The 23,745-nt window shown below is 41.9% G+C and overlaps 1 protein-coding gene across 4 annotated transcripts in view; it reads right to left on the bottom strand.

Annotated features, from left to right (window-relative positions):
* The window catches only part of PHF21B (PHD finger protein 21B), a 161,487-nt gene that overhangs the window by 86,718 nt on the left and 51,024 nt on the right, over positions 1-23,745 (bottom strand). For 3 of the 4 annotated variants that reach the window (XM_040345802.1, XM_040345805.1, XM_040345804.1), the window contains exon 2: positions 15,418-15,702. In XM_040345802.1, the coding sequence (XP_040201736.1) occupies positions 15,418-15,702 (285 nt within the window). The remainder of the gene's footprint in view (positions 1-15,417; positions 15,703-23,745) is intronic. The other variant, XM_040345803.1, reaches the window with a different exon arrangement.

The following is a 23,745-nucleotide window of genomic DNA, read 5'->3' as shown; positions in this document are numbered from 1 at the left end:
AAATCATGAAGGGGCTTTGTCTTTTTAAGACTCGCTTCACAGAACCGAGCAAACGCATTGCACATGGAAGTGAGATTCCAATCCTTGGAAGTCTGTATATCCAATGCCAAGCAGCAACAGCACAGAGATTGGGAATGGAATGGATCATGTGACTGCTGTCTGGGTTATTGGCAGTACATGATGGCAGCTAAGAAGAAATCATGTGACCTTAGCTGCCATCATGCCAATAAAACATTTCTTTATAGTAAAAGATAGAGATCTGTGAAGTGCAACAAGCCCCAATCAACACCGTGAGAAGTTTGAAAGTGCAGTACTGTTACAAAAAAGGAAATACATCCACTGCCTTCATGCTTTGAAGCAATATTAAACCCAAAGCTAAAGATGTAATATATTGCAGCTTAACAATTAGATGTGGTGGCTGTATTAGTTTTAATTTGTTTCTCTTTTCACCTGGTGATCTGGTTAGTAACACACCTCCTGTATTAGAGTGTCATCACTCTGGATGAAGGAGCACAGCAAAAAGCAGCATTGTCAGTCTGGGGGGAGCGGGGTGTTAGATGTACTGATGTCAGCGCGGGGGTTCCCTCCTTCTCCCCCGGCCGCCGGGCCAGTATGAGAGAGGAGCGGGCCTCACACATGAGCAGTAGGGTTCCCGGCCTGAAGCCAAAAGGCTACACTGCAAAGTACCCTTACCCGCAATGGCGACAGCAGCAGCACCTGACAGATGATGGAAACATCATCTGCGGGTGGCAATGTCGCTGGACTCCAGGACAGGTAAGTGTCCATTTATTAAACGCCAGCAGCTGCAGTATGGTTAGCTTCTGGTTTTTAATTTTAATTATTTCTTTGCCCGAAACACTGCTTTAAAGAACATGTTACCCCAACATGTCATATTCCCGATATGAGCCTGCTGTACCATGGACTTGTATGAAAAAGTATTCTGTTCTCTTTGTATTGCTTCCTTTGTGTGAAATACATGGTATTCCTGCTAGTCCCTCTGCTTTCCTATTAAAAAACTGACCACATTAGGAATGAGAGCACAACGTGGTCAGTTTTCTGGCTGTGCTGCTGGGAACTCAGCGTGTTCTCCTTCAAAGGTCAGATCAGGTAAAAAAAAAAAAAAAGCATCTATAATATTTTTTTATATGTATACACAAATGTTTTATCTTTCATTTATGTTTTAAACTTAAAGCGGAGTTCCGACTTGGGGAATTAAAAAAAAAAAAGTCAGCAGCTACAAATACTTTTACTATATGGACACTTATCTGTCTAAGGAGCCCACGGTGTTGGCACCCCAGTCGATCTTCGGATCGACTGTCGGTGCATCTGCTGCCATTCCATGTAAGAGAACTTGGCAGTGAAGCCTTTCGTCTTCACGCCCAGTTCCCTACTGCGCATGCACAAAGCACACTGAGATTTCTGATTGGCCTGGTAGCGGAGAAAGGAGGAGGGGGCCAAACTTCCGGGAGATGTCAAAAACAGGTCCCTGTTCCCCCCCTCCCCCCTGGAAGGGTGCCAAATGTGACACCGGGGGGAGGAGGAAGCAATTAAGCACTTTTGGGTAAAACTCCGCTTTAATGGGTTGTTTTACATATATTGTATCTCACAAAAGTGAGTACACCCCTCACATTTTTGTAAATGTTTCATTATATCTTACATATTACACTTTGCTACAACTTAACCACTTAAAGACCTCAGGTGTTTTTCAGATTTGGTGTTTGCAAGACTAAAACATTTTTTTCTGCTAGAAAATTACTTAAAACCCCCAAACATTATATATTTTTTTTTCTAACACCCTAGAGAATAAAATGGCGGTCATTGCAATACTTTTTGTCACACCGTATTTGCGCAGCAGTCTTACAAGCGCACTTTTTTTGGAAAAAATTCACTTTTTTGAATTAAAAAATAAGACAACAATAAATTTGGCCCAATTTTTTTATATATTGTGAAAGATAATGTTACGCCGAGTAAAATGATACCCAACATGTCACGCTTTAAAATTGCGCCCGCTCGTGGCATGGCGTCAAACTTTTACCCTTAAAAATCTAGATAGGCGACGTTTAAAAAATTCTATAAGTTGCATTTTTTGAGCTACAGAGTAGCTCTAGGGCTATAATTATTGCTCTCGCTCTAACGATCGCGGCGATACCTCACTTGTGTGATTTGAACACCGTTTTCATATGCGGGCGCTACTCGCGTATGCGTTCGCTTCTGCGCGCGAGCTCGTCAGGACGGGGCGCTTTAAAAAAAAAATTTTTTTGTTTTCTTATTTAATGTTATTGATTTTATTATTTTTTACACTAAAATATAAAAAAAAAAAAAAATGATCACTTTTATTCCTATTACAAGGAATGTAAACATCCCTTGTAATAGAAAAAAGCATGACAGGTCCTCTTAAATATGAGATCTGGGGTCAAAAAGACCTCAGATCTCATATTTAGGCTTAAATGCAAAAAAAAAAAAAAAAAAAAAAGGAAAATTTGTCATTTAAAAAAATGACAGAAAAAAAATTGTCTCTTTAAGAGGCTGGGCGGGACTGACGTTTTGACGTCACTTCCGCCCAGCAGAGCTATGAGGACGGGTGGGGGCCATCTTGCCCTCACTCAAGTCCTCACTCTCCAGGCGGCAGCATCGGATCTCCTCCGCCGCTACCGACGGCTCCGGTAAGCGGCGGAGGGCGCGGAAAAGCGGCGGGAGGGGCCCCTCTCCCGCCACCGATAACGGCGATCTCGCGGCGAATCCGCCGCGGAGACCGCCGTTATCGTTTACACGGCCGCCAGCTGAAAACATGGATATCTCAGTTGTGGCAGCAGCTGCTGCCGTTACTGAGATATCCATGTTTAAAAAGAGGACGTATATATACAGTGGGGGGTCCGTAAGTGGTTAAAGTAGTGAGTGTACAGCTTGTATAACAGTGTAAATTTGCTGGCAACAAAAGTGAGTACACCCCTAAGTGCCGGTTATCGTGAACTGGCATTTAGGGGTGTACTCACTTTTGTTGCCAGCGGTTTAGACAATAATGGTTTGTTGAGTTATTTTGAGGGGACAGCAAACTTATATTGTTATACAAGCTGTACACTCACTACTTTACATTGTAGCAAAGTGTAATTTCTTCAGTGTTGTCACATGAAAAGATATAATAAAATATTTTCAAAAATGTCACTTTTGTGAGATACTGTACTTTAGTAAGATAGACCGTCTCAATGACAACAGGAATCCATGGATGTTAGGGGGATGGGATCAAGCTCAACATTCACAGGAGTCAGGACAATACATTCAGCTTTCTATCTCTGAATCTACAAACCTGGTAATGTCTGCTTGTTCATTTTTCCCTGGAATGCTCTTTGTGTTGTCCTGTTTGGTGACAGGTACTCCAAATGTTACATCAGATCAGAACAGATTACAATCTAAACCCAGCCAAATTGTTGCAAATTAACCTTTTCTTTCCTTCAGCTTCAGACAAAGTGCATTGAGAGTTTATTGCAGGAAAAAAGCAGAGGTGAGAGGTATTTAAAAAAAAAAAAAAGAACTTAGCACCATCAATTTACACAACGCTTTACTTATAATGCCGCCACCCAAAGCCTTGATTCTCTCCCTCGCTTCTCTGGGGCGCCAGCATTGCAAGGTTGGGCACCTGGCTGTGACAGCTTGCGGCTCCACAGCAGGGTGTGCACTGCGCATGCGCAAGTCGCACCGCACCTCCCCATTGGTCGGGTCCTGTGACGTGTCCCAGAAGATTGCAAAGAGGGAGAGTAGAACTTCCGCTCAAGCCGCCTAGGTGGCTCAAGTGAAAGTGGGAGCATGTACCTGTCAAAACTAGGTACCTACCCACCTCCCCCTAATTGGACATGCCAAATGTGGAATACTTGGGGGAGGAGTTCTTAAAGCGGAACTTCCCCTTTTGTACATCCGATTCTATTGACACCCGCAGAAAAGTATAAAAAAGAGATTTCAGTTATAACTTGTCAAGTACACAGACTATCTGGCTTCAGAGATTTGTCCAGCCCTGATAGTAAGTATATATTAGCTTACTGCAATAAACTGGACTTATTAAAACCAGCTCTGTTGGGCAGCATTGCCCAAAGCAGTCCCAACACAAAGACAAGTGGGTCGCATTTGTATGCAGTGCACTAATGTGCTGCATTGCGTTGGGATGAATAAAGTGTCACTCTTTCACATTTCAATCAAGTAAAACCATGCCTATACACATCGCACAACAGGAAGTGCACTTTATACTCATACCTGCTTATGTGAATGGGCTGTTATCTGACGAAGATGGAACAGTTCATGTGATCAGACTGATATCGCACCGATTGCGCTCCCCTCCTCGTGATATATCCTGACACTCCTGTGCAGGTCTACACTTGAAACTTGATGAAAGTTCAAAAAGTAGCTCGTAACATTTGTTAATTACCAATGCCATTTAATTAAATCGTCTTGTTCCACGCACAATTTTATATTCGAACAATCTGCTCAGGAACGCTTGTGCCGGATTTTGTATTTGGCAGAGCCTGAAAAATATGGAACTGATGATCCACGGCCAATGCGTTAATCATGGAGCTGTGCTTTGCATCCACAATCCATCTCTGCTCCACTAAATCATTTAGCTAGTTGGGATGTCAACCCTTTACATTTCCCTGATACTCTTCAACAAGGGCAGCTCTGCTGGAGCCACAAACATGAGGATAAGAAAAGTCATCCATGTGTAAGGCTGGATTCACACCTATGCAGTTTTAGTGCTTTTTGCATTTTGCAGATTTGCACTACACCCCATTTAACATTGTTTCCTATGAAACACGTTCTGTACTGCAAATTTACAAAATGCAAAAAGCACTAAAAATGCATAGATGTGAATCCAGCCTAAGAGCCGGTTCACACACAGGCGGCACGACTTTGGGGGTGTCTCGGCAAGGCGATCTCAAGGCGACTTGAGAGGCAACTTGCAAAATGACTTCTGTATTGAAGTCAATCCGAATCGCCCCCAAAGTCGTACAGGAACCTTTTTCTAAGTCGGAGCGACTTGCCTGGCTACTATTAGAACGGTTCCATTGACTACTGCGGACCGCGACTTGGCAGGCGGCTGAGTCGCCTGACAGGTCGCCCCTGTGTGAACCGGCTCTGAGGGAGCTCAAGTTTGAGGGTGCTGTAAATAAAGAGGATCCATAACAAATCATCAAAAGAACTTTCAACAACAGGGTCACTCACTACAAAGGATCAGAAAATCATGCAAAAATTTAAATATTTGAAACGATCGTACCATAATCTGATTGTTAGTACACAGCTTGAGAATTGATCATGACATTTCATTGGATATTATCTGATAGGACAAGCACAAAACTTTTTCTCACACAACACCAGATCGTTTGATTTTCATTTAATCAGCACAGTTATTGTTCAAAAATACAAAAGAAATACGTTACAACACATGACCATCACTTCCAAATTTTTCCTCTGGCGTACGAGAATTTTTTGTAACTTTTGTAACCTATACATTTTCAACATGTGACTAGCATGCAAGCAAAAAAAAAAAAAAACGATCATTAATCCAATAATCTCATCGTGTGTACCGGGTATTACAGCTAATCTTCAGCCTCAAACTTAAGTTCCCTCCTCTTCAACCCTCTTTGTTTCCACTACATACAGAGCACACTTTTAATTAGCCCTTTTTTTTTTCATGTATGTCATTGGCTTAGTCATTTTGCCAGTAAAGCTTCCTGGGATGTGCATGTCACATATCCCAGGAGGCACAGTGCCTCGAGAAAGAAGGGGGGGAGGGGGCAGTGGTGCATCATCATGAGGCCCAGCAACTGAACCCGGAAAAGCTAGCAGGCCTCCCAATGACATCACATAAGAAGATGGGGGGACCAAGCAGGGGAAGATTTCTGAGAGCATTCTGTAGGACACTTGGCAGGTAAGTATCAGAAATGGTATTAACCAGCAACAAAGTTTGGATTGCTATGAAAAAAATAATAATTGGGCAGGTAGGGTGGAGATCCACTTTAACTGTGTATATAGATACATATCTATATACATACACACACACTTATGGATTCCAAAATGATTTGACAAATGGATAAATCAAACGTCAGACAATAATAGGTCCCTGCACATCATTGTTAGTAGTATATCAGGTATGTATATAGCATTGACAATTTATGCAGCATTTTACATATTAAACATATACAGTACATCAGTTCCTGCCGTCAAGAAGCGTAAAATCTAAGGTCCCTAACTCATATACATACATACATACATACATACATACACACATGGACATACTAGGGCTTATTTAGGCAAGTTCCAATTAACCTACTGGCATGTCTGTGGATTGTAGTAGAAAACTGGAATACCTGGAGGAAACCCACTCAGGCACAGGGAGAGCATGCAAACTCCATGCAAATAGTGTACTAGTTGGGATTTAAACAGAGCTAACCATTAAGCCACTGTTCCACAGTTATAGGTTCTGCTACAGCTAATGCCGCATACACACGATCGGTCCATCCGATGAAAACGGTCTGATGGATTTTTCCATCAGTTAACCGATGAAGCTGACTGATGGTCAGTCTTGCCTACACACCATCAGTTAAAAAAACGATCGTGTCAGAACGCGGTGACGTAAAACACAACGACGTGCTTGGAAAAAAAACAAAGTTCAATGCTTCCAAGCATGCGTCGACTTGATTCTGAGCATGCGTTGATTTTTAACCGATGGACGTGCCTACTAACGATCGTTTTTTTCTATCGGTTAGGTATCCGACGGTTAAATTTAAAACAAGATTGAATTTTTTTAACCTATGGATAAATAACCGATGGGGCCTACACACGATCGGTTTGGTCAGACCGTTCTCATCGGTTTGACCGATCGTGTGTACGCGGCATAACAGTTAGACATAGTTAACATTATAAACAGGACCTAATACGGAAACCTCCTCACTTCCCAATAAGTTTTTAGGGTGCATTTACACTTTTTGCTGCAGTGCAAGTTAAAAAACAAACGAAAAAGAAAACATGTTTCTGTATCTATTTAAAGCAATAAGCATCTTTCCCAAAGACTAGCAGGAGTTTGCATGAGCTCCCTGTGCCTGTGTGGTTTTCTTCCAGTTTCCTCCCACACTCCAAAAACATTTTGATGGGTTAATTGGCCCTAGTATGTGTATGTATGAATGTGAGTTAAGGACCTTAGATGGTAAGCTCATTAAGGGCAGGGATTGTTGTAAATGTGCAATATATATGTGTGTAAACTGCTGCGTAAATTGACAGTGCTATATAAGTACCTGTAATAAACAAATACATCATGTATAAAACACACCCAAAACATGCTGCACTGAAACTGCATTGCATGAAAAATGCATAGATCTGAATGTAACCTCAATGAAATATTCAGATCCTGCTGCACCTCTCTGGCTTTACTCCATATAACTACATATAAGATGAGCCAAATGCTGACAGCTTGATGGCCTATTTGCACTAGCCATTATTGATGCAGCAAAACTCTTGCAATCTGCTGCATGAAAATGCATGTCAAGTAGAGATCCCATTCTTTCACACTAAGCTGCAGAGAATAGATATGAATCAGCCATGTGGAAAGACAAAAAGGAAACTATGGGCCCAATTACACTCACATATTTGCATTACCATTGCCGCTGCATGAACATGGAACAGTGTAAATCCAGCCTAAGTCACTCAGGCCCTTTTAAGAATAAACTGCTCTTGTTTAGCATTTTAACACAAACACCTTTTATCTGTGTTGAAAACAGAGGGCAATGCAGTAGGTGCATAAGCATGTAGGGCAGGGGTGCTCAACTGCTGGCCACATGTGGCCCAGGGAACCCTTTAATGTGGCCCTCCACCTCCTACTCTGGGATGGCGGTCGGCAAGCGCAGATCGCGGGTTCCCGACCCACCATCCCCGAGTATCAGTGTGAAGAATGGAGCTGGCGCTAGAGGAAGCGGCTGGCTCATGTCACACTGATGCTCATGGATGGTGGGTTGGGTACCAGCCAACAGTACCCACCAGCAGTACCAGCCCTGGAGGATAGCCAGCAGCCATACCCCCCTGGGGACAGCAGCAGCCAGCAGACATACCCCCCTGGGGGACAGCAGCAGCCAGCAGGCATACCTCCCTTGGGGACAGCAGCAGCCAGGAGCCATACCCCTCTGGGGGACAGCAGCAGCCAGCAAGGAAGAAGTGAAGATTGAGGTCAGTTGAGGTGCAGGTACCGCAGTGCATCAGTGTAAAAAGCAGCCTTAGGACCCTTTCACACGATTGGTCCGATCGGGTTTGCCTGTCTCCATTCACCTCTACAGAGCAGCAGATGTAAATGGACTTGTGTGCCCGTTTACACCCATCTATCTCCAATCTGTTTGTCTGGGCAGATCGGATCGGAGGGCCCATAGAGTAGAGCGGGCTGTGTCTGTGTCTGCTCTGCATATGACCTGACATCTGCCCGCTCCACTCATTGTGGCCCACGACCAGTTACCAAGTCTCTAAAGTGGTCCTGGCTCCTCAAAAGGTTGGGCAATCCTAATGATGGGGAAGATAAAATTTACATGTGATCCCTTACGAAATCTGATGGAACAGAAGGAAAATATTCATGCTGTGTTTAGGGGTCATTGGGACAAGGTCTAAAATTGTATTGAGAATGAAAAATTCCATCTCAGAATAATCATAACATTATTGACCTGTATAAAAGATAAGTGCACTTTCACCCAGACCACCAGAAGGCTATTATTCTCTACATACCATTTCAGCACAAACCCCAGCCTCCGCTCCATCCCCATCTTATTCCCTGCAAAGATGCTCATCCCCTTTCAGAGATGTAAACATTGCACAAAGCATTATAAATAGGGATTTCTACTGATGGAAAGGTTACACTTGATTATAGCAGTACACACTTGAACTTTTGCAGCACTGTGCATTTGTATGAAAGTGCACTTATCCTTTTAGAGCCCTTAGTAACAGGTAAAAAAACAAGCAAGCACCTAGAGACACAATCCTTGCTGGTAACATACCACAGATAGCACAGCATTTTAATGTACAAAAACTACCATCTCCAGCAAAAAAAAAAAAAAGAAAAGGTATGCATTGTCCACTGAAAATTGTACACTTCAGTGTAATGTTTTAAAGAGCTTCAAATTCTTTGGCGGTCCATGTAGGTCAGATTATACAATCAATACGATCCAGTCTTGCCCGGGATCACAATTTCACTCTGCAGCACAGAAGTCCATTGTAATTATATCCATTAAGTACCAGATGGGGAAAACTACTAGTACTAACCAAGCATATAATAGCCGAAATAAGCACAAATCATGATCACAATAGACTAAGTTTTTTCTGAAAGGCTTAGAAAGAATAACTCCAATTAGGTAGGAGTATAATGAAGAGATATCACACTTTCCTTTCTATAGCTGACCGACTGTGAATATACAATATGACCTCTAGTGGTGGCATGCAATGTAAATGCTCAGCTCATTGTTACTACCACACAAAGCCCGAGGATAATTACTAACGTGTCAATATGAGAGCAAAATTAACAAATGCAACATAAGACATTTAAAGAAATGCAAAACAGAAACGTAAAAGGCCAATGTAAAGAATGATGCAGATAGCTCATAAACAATCATTTACTAAAATGATTGGTTCAAGTACCTCTGTGAATGAACAGTGATGAGGCTAAATAATATACAGTATTTCACAAAAGTGAGTACACCCCTCACATTTTTGAAAATATTTTATTATATATTTTCATGTGACAACACTGAAGAAATGACACTTTGCTACAATGTTTGCTAAACAAAGGTTTAGACATTAAAGGGGTTGTAAAGGTAAATGTTTTTTCACCTTAATGCATCCTATGCATTAAGGTGAAAAAACATCCGATGGTAGCGCCCCCCCCCCCTGTTTTACTTACCTGACCCCTCGAAAGTCCCGCGCGCGTCCACGTGATCCTTTTCGGTTCCCAGCCTGGCCAGTGATTGGCTAGGCTAGACGGATTGATAGCAGCGCAGCCATTGGCTGGCGCTGCTGTCAATCACAGCAGATGAAGCGGCGGGCCGAGTGATACAGTCGGCGGCTATGCCGCCGCTGTATCACGGGAGCGTGCTCGCAAAAGCTTTCCACCATGTGAGCTTGCATGAAGGTAGAAAGCTTTTGCGAGGAGGAGCCGAGACAGCCGCTGAGGGACCCCAGAAGACTGGATTAGGGGACACTGTGCAAAACGAGCTGCACAGTGGAGGTAAGTATAACATGTTTGTTATTTAAAAAAAAAAAAATCTGCCTTTAGTGACTCTTTAATGGCTGTGTGTTGAGTTATATTATTGTAGCAAAGTGTCATTTCTTCAGTGTTGTCACATGAAAAGATTTAAAATATTTACAAAAATTTGAGGGGTGTACTCACTTTTGTGAGATACTGTAGTTATTTCCCCAATAGACTTTCCACACAATCATCACTTTGTTTATAAGCCAGGGGTAACATAACCCTGATGCCTCAATATAACATGGGGGTCCAATATGGTTGAGAATGCTGTAGGTAAAACTGTGGGCTTAAAGGGGCTGTAAAAGTAAAAAAAAAAAAAAACTAAATAGCTTAATTTACCTTAGTGCAGTCCTCCTTCACTTACCTCATCCTTCCATTTTGCTTTTAAATGTCCTTATTTCTTCTGAGAAATCCTCACTTCCTGTTCTTCTGTCTGTAACTCCACACAGTAATGCAAGGCTTTCTCCCTCAGGATGCCCACTAACACACAGCTCCTTTCTCTATCTGCAAAGTAGAGAGTGTCCTGACTTGCCTGCTCGCCCCCTCCCCCCTCAAGAGGCTTTCTCCACACCAGGGAGAAAGTCTTGCATTACTGTGTGGAGTTACAGACAGAAGAACAGGAAGTGAGGATTTCTCAGAAGAAATAAGGTCATTTAACCACTTGCTTACTGGGCCCATATACCCCCCTCCTGCCCAGGCGAAATTTCAGCTTCCGAAACTGCGTAGCTTTAACTGACAATTGCGCAGTCGTGCGACGTGGCTACCAAACAAATATGACGTCCTTTTTTCCCCACAAATAGAACTTTCTTTTAGTGGTAAATGATCACCTCTGCGTTTTTTATTTTTTGCGCTATAAACAAAAAAAGAGCGACAATTTTGAAAAAAAAATCTAAATTTTTTACTTGTTGCTATAATAAATATCCCAGTTTAAAAAAAAAAAATAATAATAATTTTCTCAGTTTAGGCCGATACGTATTCTTCTACATATTTTTGGTTAAAAAAAAAAAATGCACTTATATGCACTAATTACTGTATAAATGTGACTGGCAGTGAAGGGGTTAACACTAGGGGGGCGAGGGAGGGGTTAAATGTGTAGCCTAGTGAGTGTTCTAACTGTGGGGGGAGGGGACTGACTGGGGGAGGTGACCGATCTGTGTCCCTATGTACAAGGGACACAGCATTGGTCTCCTCTCTCCCTGATAGGACGTGGATCTGTGTGTTTAGGCACGGCTTTGCGGCCTTCTGCAGGCCTTCGCTTCCTTCTGTGATCTGGCGCCATCTTGTGGTGGCTGTTGGCATTAAGAGTAAAAGAGCAGTTCTAATGTGTTTTTCACTGTTTTCACTGCCATCTCCTTCCCTCTAATTAGAACCCCCAAACATTATATATATTTTTTATTCTAACACCCTAGAAAATAAAATGGCGGTTGTTGCAATACTCTGTCACACCGTATTTGCGCAGCGGTCTTTGGGAAAAAATACACTTTTTTAAATAAAAAAATAAGACAACAGTAAAGTTAGCCCAATTTTTCTTTATATTGTGAAAGATAATGTTACGCTGAGTAAATTGATACCCAACATGTCACGCTTAAAAATTACGTGCGCTTGTGGAATGGTGACAAACTTTTACCCTTTAAAATCTCCATAAAAAATTCTACAGGTTGCATGTTTTGAGTTACAGAGGAGGTCTAGGGCTAGAATTATTGCTAACGCTCTACCAATTGTGGTTTGGATGTGTGGTTTGAATACCGTTTACATATGCGGGCGCTACTCACGTATGCGTTCGCTTCTGCGCGCGAGCTTGGCGGGACGGGGAGTTTTATGGCTCTTAACTTTTTTAGCTGGCTCCTAGATTCCAAGCAAATTTGTCAAACCCTGATCTAGGCTTACCTGTAGGTGCAAGTTGTAAGAGTGGGTTTGCAACCACTTTAACATACAAAGCATGTTTTTTTCACCCAAACCGTCCTCTCTTATTACGCTCATCATTTCTTCCCCCACAGGTATTACCTTTTGTTTCATTTGCCCTCCCTATTAGATTATAATCTCTCAGGAGAAGGGCCCTTCTTACATTGAATTTTATTTTTGCTGTATGGTCTCTTTATACAGTATATTGTAAAGCACAGTGCAAACTGCTGGTGCTATATAAATCCTGTATAGTAGTAATCTCTTGAGGGAGAGGAAGAGGCTTTATTGCTTACTTTATTGCTCGCTCCAGCACTCTCCTTTTCTTCTTGATGCTCTGGGCAGCAGTCCCTCTGCGTCAAATGTACAATGCAGGGCTATTAGTCCTGCATTGTATATATGGAGGGAAGCACGCATCTAAGAGAGGAGGCTTCAGAGGACCAGTAGCACAGGAGGGAATCTGACGGCATATGGAATAAAGTTTTCAACCTAGCCACTTGGCATGCGATTTAAAAAGGTTAAATTTCATGCGAAACTGGCGGCTATTGCCGCCAATGGCACCGTCCAAATTGGTGCGACACCGCAACGATTCCCCAAAGTAGTTTCTGTACAACTTTTGGCAACTTCGAGGTGCGATTTGTTTAGACATCTGTGCACAGGAACCCGCAAAGGCGAAATGACATGCAGGAATGAAATCCCGCTGTCAGTGTAAACCTAGGCTAAATGAGAATTTAAAATGTGTAGTATAGGGGGGACCCATTGCAAAAATTGCTTTTTTTTCTTGCACCCAGAGTTGGGATTGAACCCTTTCCTGCTCAGGCCTGGCAACCCTTTAACTGGGATATTACCTCGGGAGGGTCAGGAAGGTCTGCCTGATCACATAACCACTGAGATTGGCTGTGATTACTTGGGACTAGGAACTGTCTCTGTGCTGGGAGTGCGCAGTGAGCACACATATGTGTGGCATGTGGGCATTAAAGCCACCTGTTTTGCTGCTGCACATATGCACTGCATGGGTGGCCAGAGGTTAAGGGTTCTGTGGATGCAGGTTTTTAAATAATTTATCTTTTTCTAGCGGGTGGTTGAACTCGATGGGCATGTGACTGTTATCAACCTCACCAGATATGCAATTATCACTATTATTAATAGTATCAAAGCAGTTTCCTGTGTATACCATGTGGGATGGGGAAGATTTACACGACAATAAATTGTTAGCACCATTCTGAAAGTATTAGCTCTTAGAGCCAATTAGAGCAAGGACCAATGGAAACACAGAAACTACAGTTTAGCTGTGTTTTGCGTTTCACCCAACATAGATTTGCTTTTCTGGTATAGGTGTAAATTTCTCACATAAAACCAGAAACATTATATTTAAAATACAGTACAACAAAGCACCTAAAAACAATCATATAAAAAGTAAAACATTTTTTTTTAAATGAACAGATTTATTTATGTATTTAAAGGGTTCTTTAACTAGTTGCCGACGGCGCACCGTTATTATACGGCGGCAGGTCGGCTCTTCTGGGCGAGAGCCCGTAGCTATACGTCGGCTCTCTTTGCGGCCACTAGGGGCGCGTGCGCGCGCCCCCCACTCGTCCGTGACTCCCGTGCGGGTGCCTGGCTGGCGCGATCGCCGCCAGGCACTCACGATTGCTTGTTACATAGCGGGGACCGGGAGCTGTGTGTTTACACACACAGCTCCCGGTCCTGTCAGGGGGGGAAATGCTGATCCTCTGTTCATACAATGTATGAACAGAAGATCAGTGTTTCCCCTAGTGAGTCCACCCCCCCCCCCCCACAGTAAGAACACACCCAGGGACATACTTAACCCCTTCCCTCGCCCCCTAGTGTTAACCCCTTCACTGCCAGTGGCATTTTTATAGTAATGCAATGCATTTTTATAGCACTGATCGCTATAAAAATGCCAATGGTCCCAAAAATGTGTCAAAAGTGTCCGAAGTGTCCGCCATAATGTCGCAGTACCAAAAAAAAAAATCGCTGATCGCCGCCATTACTAGTAAAAAAAATATATTCATAAAAATGCCATAAAAATACCCCCTATTTGTAAACGCTATAACTTTTGCGCAAACCAATCAATAAACGTTAATTGCGAAAAAAAATTACGAAAAATATGTAGAAAAATACGTATCGTCCTAAACTGAGGAAAAAAAAAGTTTTTTTATATATTTTTGGGGGTATTTATTATAGCAAAAAGTAAAAAAATATTCATTTTTTTTATTTGTAAACGCTATAACTTTTGCGCAAACCAATCAATAAACGCTTATTGCGATTTTTTTTTACGAAAAATATGTAGAAAAATACGTATCGTCCTAAACTGAGGAAAAAAAAAGTTTTTTTATATATTTTTGGGGGTATTTATTATAGCAAAAAGTAAAAAAATATTCATTTTTTTTATTTGTAAACGCTATAACTTTTGCGCAAACCAATCAATAAACGCTTATTGCGATTTTTTTTTACGAAAAATATGTAGAAAAATACGTATCGTCCTAAACTGAGGAAAAAAAAAGTTTTTTTATATATTTTTGGGGGTATTTATTATAGCAAAAAGTAAAAAAATATTCATTTTTTTTATTTGTAAACGCTATAACTTTTGCGCAAACCAATCAATAAACGCTTATTGCGATTTTTTTTTACGAAAAATATGTAGAAAAATACGTATCGTCCTGTTTTTTTTTTTATATATTTTTGGGGGTATTTATTATAGCAAAAAGTAAAAAATATTTTTTTTCAAAATTGTCGCTCTATTTTTGTTTATAGCGCAAAAACTAAAAACCGCAAAGGTGATCAAATACCACCAAAAGAAAGCTCTATTTGTGGGGAAAAAAGGACGCCAATTTTGTTTGGGAGCCACGTCGCACGACCGCGCAATTGTCAGTTAAAACTACGCAGTCCCGAATCGCAAAAAGTGCTCTGGTCTTTGGGCAGCAATATGGTCCGGGGGTTAAGTGGTTAAAAAATGTCCGCACTTTTTTAAAACCAAATAAGTATAAAAAAGTGCAAAAACTTTTTAAAATGACCCCTCGTATTTTTTTTTACGCTAGCAGATTTTTTTAAACTTTCTTCATAACTTCAGAACTATTCATTATAACAAAAGCTGTTAACTCAGTGGAGAAAATGCACTGCAGCAATACTTCTTATAGTTTTCACCTTTACAAGCACTTTAGATGAAATATGGAAACTTTGGAAAGAAAATAAAAAAACAATCAAGTGCAAAGTAACTTTTAAAAATCAGTTCAATTTACCTGTGCATGGGGCATCTCTGACACTCTTCTCGCTGCCATGTTTAAGGTTCCTCCCACCAGTTTGCTGGTTGTCTGTAAGTTAATGGGGGCAGTCTGTGGAGGTTCTGCGATGTTTGCCGAGGCTGCTGAAGCCGTCGCCGTCTTCTGTCCATTTAGGTGTGCAGTCACCATAGTGACGGGGGCTTTGTTCGGAACCACAGAGATGGCAATGCCCTGACTGCTTGGTGCCTTGATAAGTGGGATCGGTTTGGCACTCCCCACAGGACAGCTCCGGACCGCCAGCTTCTGCCAGGCAAAGAAACAGAAAAGAGAAAGAAAGTGGTGAGTGTAACCTGCCACAGACACAAACCCAGCACCCTCCTACTTGTCTCTAGGCACCTCCTTCTACACCACCTACTAGAGCAATCACAGGGACAAAGGGGCACTGCTGCAAAGATTCAGCGTGCACCATCTGGCTCCATTAGTTGCATTAAGATTCCATGCTCAGAACAGAGAAGAACTGATTCAGACAGCTTGTCCTGCACAGAAGCAAACAGAGAGCCACATCGTACAACAGCATGCGTCCTCCTGATGAAATGGCTCCAACCGGGCAAATTTAGGTGGCGATTCTGATTTTCGTACATGTATTTCGCTGTATTTATTGCTAACTACAAGAGGCTCTAATCCTGCTGTGCTGCCTGTGGAGATCATGCGATACACAACCAGGAATACACATCTCCCTGTGGTCTCATTGATTGGGGAAAATAATGGACGTTTGTTTTTTCTATTTCTTCACTGTTTTTTTTTTTTTTCTTCTCCTTTTAAGCTAGGTAAAAAAAAATACAAAATACGCGGCTATTACAAAGCACTTGAAAAGGTTCATTTGACATTTTGGGAAGAAATCTACTGCAGCATCTAGCATTCTACTAAAACCTTTGCTGTGTAGATTTAATAAGGGATTATCCACAGTGCAAAAAAAAAAGGCATTTAAAATTCATCTATCTGTTTGCTTTGTTACTAGCATGGAAGAATGTTATTACTGAATGTAAACCAAGCAAAATTTATTTATTGGCTGGCAATGCAAAGTTACAGAACGAAGCTTGGGAAATAAGTGATAGAAAGAAACAATTTAAATTATCACTCTCCAAGTCATTTTTGCATTTGATGAGGTAGTGCGGTAAAATAATTTTTCTCTTATGCCGGCACAGGCTGTTGAAGTGTTTGTTGTGAGTGCTAGGAATGTAGTGTATGTTGCCATGTGGGGACTGCACACACTCTGAAATGTGTAAGCAACCATAACTGGTAGACTGAGGACAGGACAGGAAACCATGGCAATCAGCATCCCTTTGGGTGCAATGGATACTTCAAAAGCCTGCAGAGACATTACAGAACAAAACTGGTAACAAATGCTTTTTACAAATGTTATCATCTCACAATGCTTACCTTCACTCACACTACGCCTTACAGCGTCTAATTTGTCAGTCAGCCCTGGTTCACACTGATTGCGGGAATGAAATTGTGCGAGTTCAGCTGATTGCACACGATTTTATTTACGCATGTCAGTCCCGACTTCGGGGGTGTTTTCAGAGATATTCTGTGCGTGTTTCTGCACAGATGTCAATGGAAATCGCCCCCCGAAATCACCAAAAGTAGTAGAGAAACTACTTTAGGAAATCGGTGTGGCGACGATTTGGACACTGCCTTTGCCGCTGATTTGGCGCGCAATTTGAAATGTCAAATTTCACATCCCAAATCGCATCATTGTGAACCAGGGCTAGAATTAGGCTTTAAATCGCATTAAGTCAGGCTTCTGAGAAACACTAAAACAAGCCTTTAGTCACTACAGATGCCTCTGCTGATAGAGAAACTGCTCTATTTTGGTGTAATTAGTATGAATTATTCATCCTGTGCTCACACCGTACATTCATATCTGTGATATTATTTTTTCTTTCCTCAATGGACGACGCAAAGCATCCAGATGTCTTTTCCCCTCGTACAGCAGAGTGATACATACATTTCATCAGTGCTGTGCACCGTGCATATTATTCAAGCAGTGCAGAGCAGCAGGAGGCTAGCACGCTTGATTACACACCGCCTGACCGCAATCTTTCTTGGACCCGAGTCGTAATTTAGGAATTGTACAAAATTACAAATGTGTTCTTTAAACTGTGATAAGTAATCACCAGACATTCCTGTTCCCACTTGATTAACACACAAATAGCGAAAGGATGACAACCAGAAAAAAAAAAACAGGTGATAAAACATTAGTAGATAAAGATAAAACAAACATTGGAGCACCAGTAACACTAGATTACAATCAGTTGTGTAAAAAAGTACAATTAAAAGGGATAGTCCACCTCATTTTTTAATTTTTTTTTAGTTACTAGTTGATATCAGAGGGAAACAAGCCGACAGTTTCTTGACTTCCCACGTTCCTTCTTAATCGGCTATATCGATGAGCACCCTTAGCAATGTGAGCACCTAACTAGACAATCTCTTCATGTTATATCCAGTGACAGTGCTAGATGTTTCCACCCATGCTATAGTATGAGCCAAAACTAGCAGCATTGTTAAAGTAGAGCTGTTTAAAATAATTCTGTGCTGCAGCATCTAATTATAAGTATGAGCCCTATCACACAGGCTTTCCAAAATGGTCCACCTGTCCGTTATTCAGGTGGACCTGATCGCACACTCCATTCACCCCTATAGAGCGGCGTATGTCAGCTATGACATGTCCGCTGACACCCACTGCTATCCGATCCAATCCTGTCCGCCAAATCCTGACAGATGGTGATCCTATTTTTCATCCGTCTGGTGGCTCGGATCGGATGAAAAGAACAGGCGGTTCCTTTTCATACAATCTATACATAAAGGAGAGCGGGACTCCAACAGGTCCAGCTCAACACAGTGAGCGGAGATGGACCAATCATCCGCCTGCTCAGCGGGGATCTGCAGATCGATCCCCACCAAGCAAGTGGAGCAATACGGCGCCTGCGCAGTCAGCTCTACACGGCGGGCGCAGGCACCGTATAGCGCCGACTCGCAGCTCGGCTATTTACGAAAAACTGGTGACGTGCCTTGTGCGACATTGGAACTTTTTCACAACACGTCAATCATCTAACCCAGGGTTAGGAACGCCCAGTCCCGCAGGAATCAGAAAGCGGAAGCCGGGGAGAAAATCACACTATGTCGGTATGTACGGCGAAAAAAAGACCTGCATACTGTAAAAAAAAAAATTAGGGTGAACCCCCGCTTTAGGCTGGCCATAGTTTTCTTTCACTCAACCAGCAGGCTAAAAAAAAGAGAACATATTCCTCCATCCACACAAAGGTGGCGGACGGAGGAATCCTCCCGCCTGGATACTGTATTCTGGCAGCGGCACCCACAGCAGTCAGGATACAATAGTCAGCAACTGCAGCTGATTGTTCTGATCTGATCTAGTTCTGCCCACTACTTTCTGGATTGACAGCATTGCCTCTGTTGCTGAAACCCTCCCATTGTGAGCTGCAGTGTCTGGGAGGGAGAGAAGGTGAGACACAAATGAAGGAAGATTTGTCTCAGTCAATGAAGGTTTTTTCCATTTACTGTATAAAGTTAAATGATCATATATTAGCTGGATTTGATACTTGTTTAGCCTTTAATTGTACTTTACTGTTGCAGAGGAGGTTATATCAGATTGCTGTCCTAGGATGTTTCAATCATCCTTAAAAAAAAAAAAAATACACAATACTTGTGAAGCACAAGGATCATCACTCCCCAGTCTCTCCCATCCTCTTAAATGCCCTACTCGGTATGCTATGTGGATCAATGCAACACAGAGGGTGTCAATGAGCCCCAAGAGAAACCAGATCATACATGTATGTCTGATTGCCCTCCAAACTGGATGGTGAGCATCAGACCTGTGCTTGTGTCCATTACAGGTGTTCTAAATAAAATTGTAGCTTGCATTTGGTCTTCCCTAATAATCACAACTTGGTCAGCGTATTGAAGCTCACATCATTTGTGTTGGTCAAATTGATGCATGCAAAATGCAATTATCACAGTGGGAACCAAACATTTTAGAGCTGATATCTCACCACTAAAGGGGCCATAGTAATCTAAGAAGCCAGCCTATGATACAAAAACCAAAATATCACAACATGGAATGTAAAAAAAAAAAGGAAAGAAAAAATGAGAAAGCTAGTAAGAAAGCATACTCATAAACATTCTCTAGTCTTATCGAGTGAATTAAGAATGTATTAGTTTCATGTACTACTCCATTCATTTGGTAATAAATTGCCACTTGAAATGCATATGTAGGCAATCACACAGACATGTTTGCTTATACAAGCCTGTAATTAAGATAAGACAAACGATCAAACACAAAGCAGATAGCAACATGCAACAATGTAAGCATACAAAGGCAAAGCCCACTTCATTTTGAGTGCAATGGCAAAGTGCCAGGTCGCAAATTTTATTTGTTTTTCTTTACAAAACTGCTAAATGTTCCTTCATTAAAAAGAAAAAAAAAAATTACTGAATACATGCATTAAGTTTTATTCACACTTTGCTTTTTGGGATCACAGCAAAATCTCTGTGATTTTGCCTTCAATCTCAAAGGCGTTACAATTGCAAAACGCAGGTTCAGGTGCCATTATTTTTCAATGACACCTAAAATGTAGTGTGGTTTTCCCATGATTGCGGTGCGATTTATCACGCGCCAATTAGCACTGCAAGAAGCGTGACGCCAAAAAGAAGCTCCTGCTCATTTTTGGGCAACAAGCTTCAATTCATGACATCTGAGCTGAGCACATATATGTGCAGTGTTTTCTTATGTCTCTTCAAAGCCCTAAGGCCCCTTTCACACTTGTGCGACTTGGGACTGCAAAGTCACATGACAAATCGTGCCCCATGATTTCCAATTAATACCATTCATATCTGTGCAACTTCAAAGTAGTCATTGCACTACTTTGGTCCGACTTGAGGTCCTTAGACCTCCAGATTACACAGGCATTGCTTTAAGTCAGGCAAAACGGCGTGATTTTCAGGTTGCACAAGTGTGAAAGGAGCCCTATGTCCTATACACACGATCCGAAAATCGGACGAAATATACCGCTTTCGAATCGATCGTCCGATAATCAGATTGTTAGTACACAGCTTTCAAGAGCTGATCACGACAGTTCATGCGATATTTTCTGATGGGACAAGCACGAAAAAAGTTCTCGTATGATACCAGATCGTACGATGTTCGTTTAATCAGTACAGTTGTTGTCCCAAAATACAATAGAAATAGATTACAACACATGGCATCACTTCCGATTTTCTTATTCTGTCATACGAGAATTTTCGTAATTTTAGTAAACTCTCCTTTTTCTATATGCAAAAAAATAAATGGACGATCTGTCGTCCGATTTTCGGATCGTGTGTATGGGCCATCAGTCTTGTGACTTTCTCCAGCTCCATTCTTCTGTTATCAGCATGATAACTTCTGAAAAGTTCTCAGACAACTGTGATAAATCCAGGCTGAATTTTGTGTCAGGGTGGGTGCTATAAACAGATTAGCAGAGAGCTGGTCTATTCACAGCACAGCTCTGCATTGTTTCTTCCCTTTTCTGCCTATGTGGAGAGAGGAGAGGGAAGGGGTGGTGGTGTGCCTTCCCTCCAATCAGCTGTCTCACAGCGTATGGCAAGAATCCACATGTGAATCAAGAAGAGGAAATTCTAACTTTCTAAACAGTATATAAAGCTGAAAACAGCAGATATACATGTAAAACGTATGTAGGAGGATTTGTTTAATCCCTGTGTACCATCTAAGGCTGTTCACGTCACTAGGTATTTTTGAGGGTTTACATCCACTTTAATCTAACATCTGAGAACTGGTGCACACAATTCTCTGGATGTAAACTCCATTTCGACAAAACCTCCTAATCAATATTGTCCTCTTTTACCAAGTATCCTTATTACAGCAGCAGCACACAATCCCTGTCTGCTATTGTTTCTACAGCTTGTCAATGAATATGGAACACAATTGTTTGACTCAGGTGACAGAGGATCTTCCACTCTTTAATCTGTTTGATTTTTATCTTCCTGAGAGATTGCCATTTCTCCTTAAATCAGTGCTGCACTGCTGCTATCATGAATCACACACCTCTGAATGGTTGGGAAATGATTTCCTCGGAGTAAATCAATCCCTAGTAAAAACAGGCACCATGGCTTGGCATTAATGCGGTTTTATTGCATTTACTGTGACACATTCCTATATGGAAGCCGTGTATTACAAAAGAAAGATTTCAAGCATTCACTGAAGAGGAAATGTAGTGCTCGAGCCCCAAAGGAAGTAGGGTTATTATATACACTATCCACGTGATACTATTGTATCCACCAGCATTGGAAAAAGCATCCAGGCACACAAACACAGTTCATAGTAAATGAATACCTTACTGTCCTCATTAGCTATCTCTGTGGATGTGATTATTCATTAAATCATATCTGAAGTGGTGGGGGGTTGCATATTTATATAGTCGGTAAGGCCAAATAAATAGACAATAGTCCATTCAGTTCAACCTGTGTAGGTGTATCAGTGTTTATAATGATTTCCCATATTCCTGTATGTTGTGTCCTTTAAAATATACATCTAAGAAGCTTTTAAAAATATCTATACTTCCCGCAGCCACCACCAGTTGTGGAAGAGAGTTCCACATCCTTATTGTCCTGACGTGAAGAACCCCCTACGCCAGGGGTCGACAATATCCGGGTGCCAGGTCGCATTGGCGACAAGAAATTGTGACCTGGCGCCCGCCGGTAATTGAGGCCGCGGCTTTGCGGCCTACAAGGCCGCGGCCTCAATTACCGGCCGCCGCGGGCCCGCTGCGATCGCGCGGCGGGGAGGTGGGGGCGCACGGAGGCACTGGATCCTGTGTCTCTGTGGGTCCGCGATGGCCGGTAATTAAGGCCGCGGCTTTGTGGCCTTGTAAAAGTCCCAAGCTCTTCCTTCTGTGAGCTGGCGCCATCTGGTGGTGGCCGTTGGCATTACATTACATTGGCATGGCAGCAATTCTGTGTGTCGTTTTTCACTATTTTCACTGCCATCTCCTTCCCTCTAATTAGAACCCCCAAACGTTATATATATTTTTTATTTTAACACCCTAGAGAATAAAATGGTGATCGTTGCAATACTTTCTGTCACGCCGTATTTGCGCAGCGATCTTACAGGCGCACTTTTTTGGGGGAAAAAATACACTTTTTTTAATTAAAAAATAAGTCAACAGTAAAGTTATCCCATTTTTTTTTATATTGTGAAAGATAATGTTACGCTGAGTAAATTGAATACCCAACATGTCATGCTTCAAAATTGCGTCTGCTCGTGGAATGCCGACAAACTTTCACCCTTTAAAATCTCCATAGGCGACGTTTAAAAAAATCTACAGGTTGCATGTTTTGAGTTACAGAGAGGTCTAGAGCTAGAATTATTGCTCTCGCTCTAACGATCGCGGCGATTTCTCACGTGTGGTTTGAATACCGTTTACATATGCGGGCGCTACTTACGTATGTGTTCGCTTCTGTGCGCAAGCTCGTCGGGACTGGGCGCATTTTCTGGCTCCTAACTTTTTTAGCTGGCTCCTAGATTCCAAGCAAATTTGTCAAACCCTGCAACGCATTTTACAGGTAAACCCGATTCTCCTCCAGTCTCATAGTGTGCCCCGTGTCATTTTATACTCCCTAGGACTGAATAGTTTATTTCCTGTGCTGGGATCCCCATTGAGATATTTATAGATCCCTATTGTGTCCCCTCTCAAGCGTCTCATCTCCAGTGAGAATACATTTTAGTGTTTGCAGAACACCTGTCAGGTTTTTATTGCTGCCTATGTGAATTTACTCTACTTTCCTGATCACCTGAGCCAATGAGATGAACTGAAGATTTTTGAATTGCCACCAGAACAGGAATAGAGGGAAAATCTTCCAATGTGGACACTTGTTTCTGTGACAATTGTCTCAGAGGGCATTACCTCACACTGGAAAGCTGCCCTCCTACTTACTGGAAGTGAAGACACCGCTTATGAGACACGGGTGTTAACCATCTCTTACTCTATAGAAAATTAATATTTTTTTTAAGATTTTGGCTTTATGGCCTGTTCACACTATGTGCAGTTCCCTATGCATAATATCGCAACACAACGCAAATAAATAGATGTAAGCGCAGATAAACACACTGCACGCCCCACCCAAAACAATTAGGTCAGAAGAAACATGCCTTTGAAAAAAAACCAAGAACTAAAGTCAATGTTAACCAGAAGTAAGGGGAGAGAGAAGTTGCAGACGTGCATAAAAATGTGCAAAAGTGCAACTGACCGCAGACATGTTGTTATGTGC

Source organism: Rana temporaria, chromosome 3, assembly GCF_905171775.1.
Source record: "Rana temporaria chromosome 3, aRanTem1.1, whole genome shotgun sequence".
NCBI classification, from domain to species: domain Eukaryota; kingdom Metazoa; phylum Chordata; class Amphibia; order Anura; family Ranidae; genus Rana; species Rana temporaria.
The sequence above is the reverse complement of the archived record's forward strand: the minus strand, read 5'-3'. Positions and strand labels throughout refer to the sequence as shown.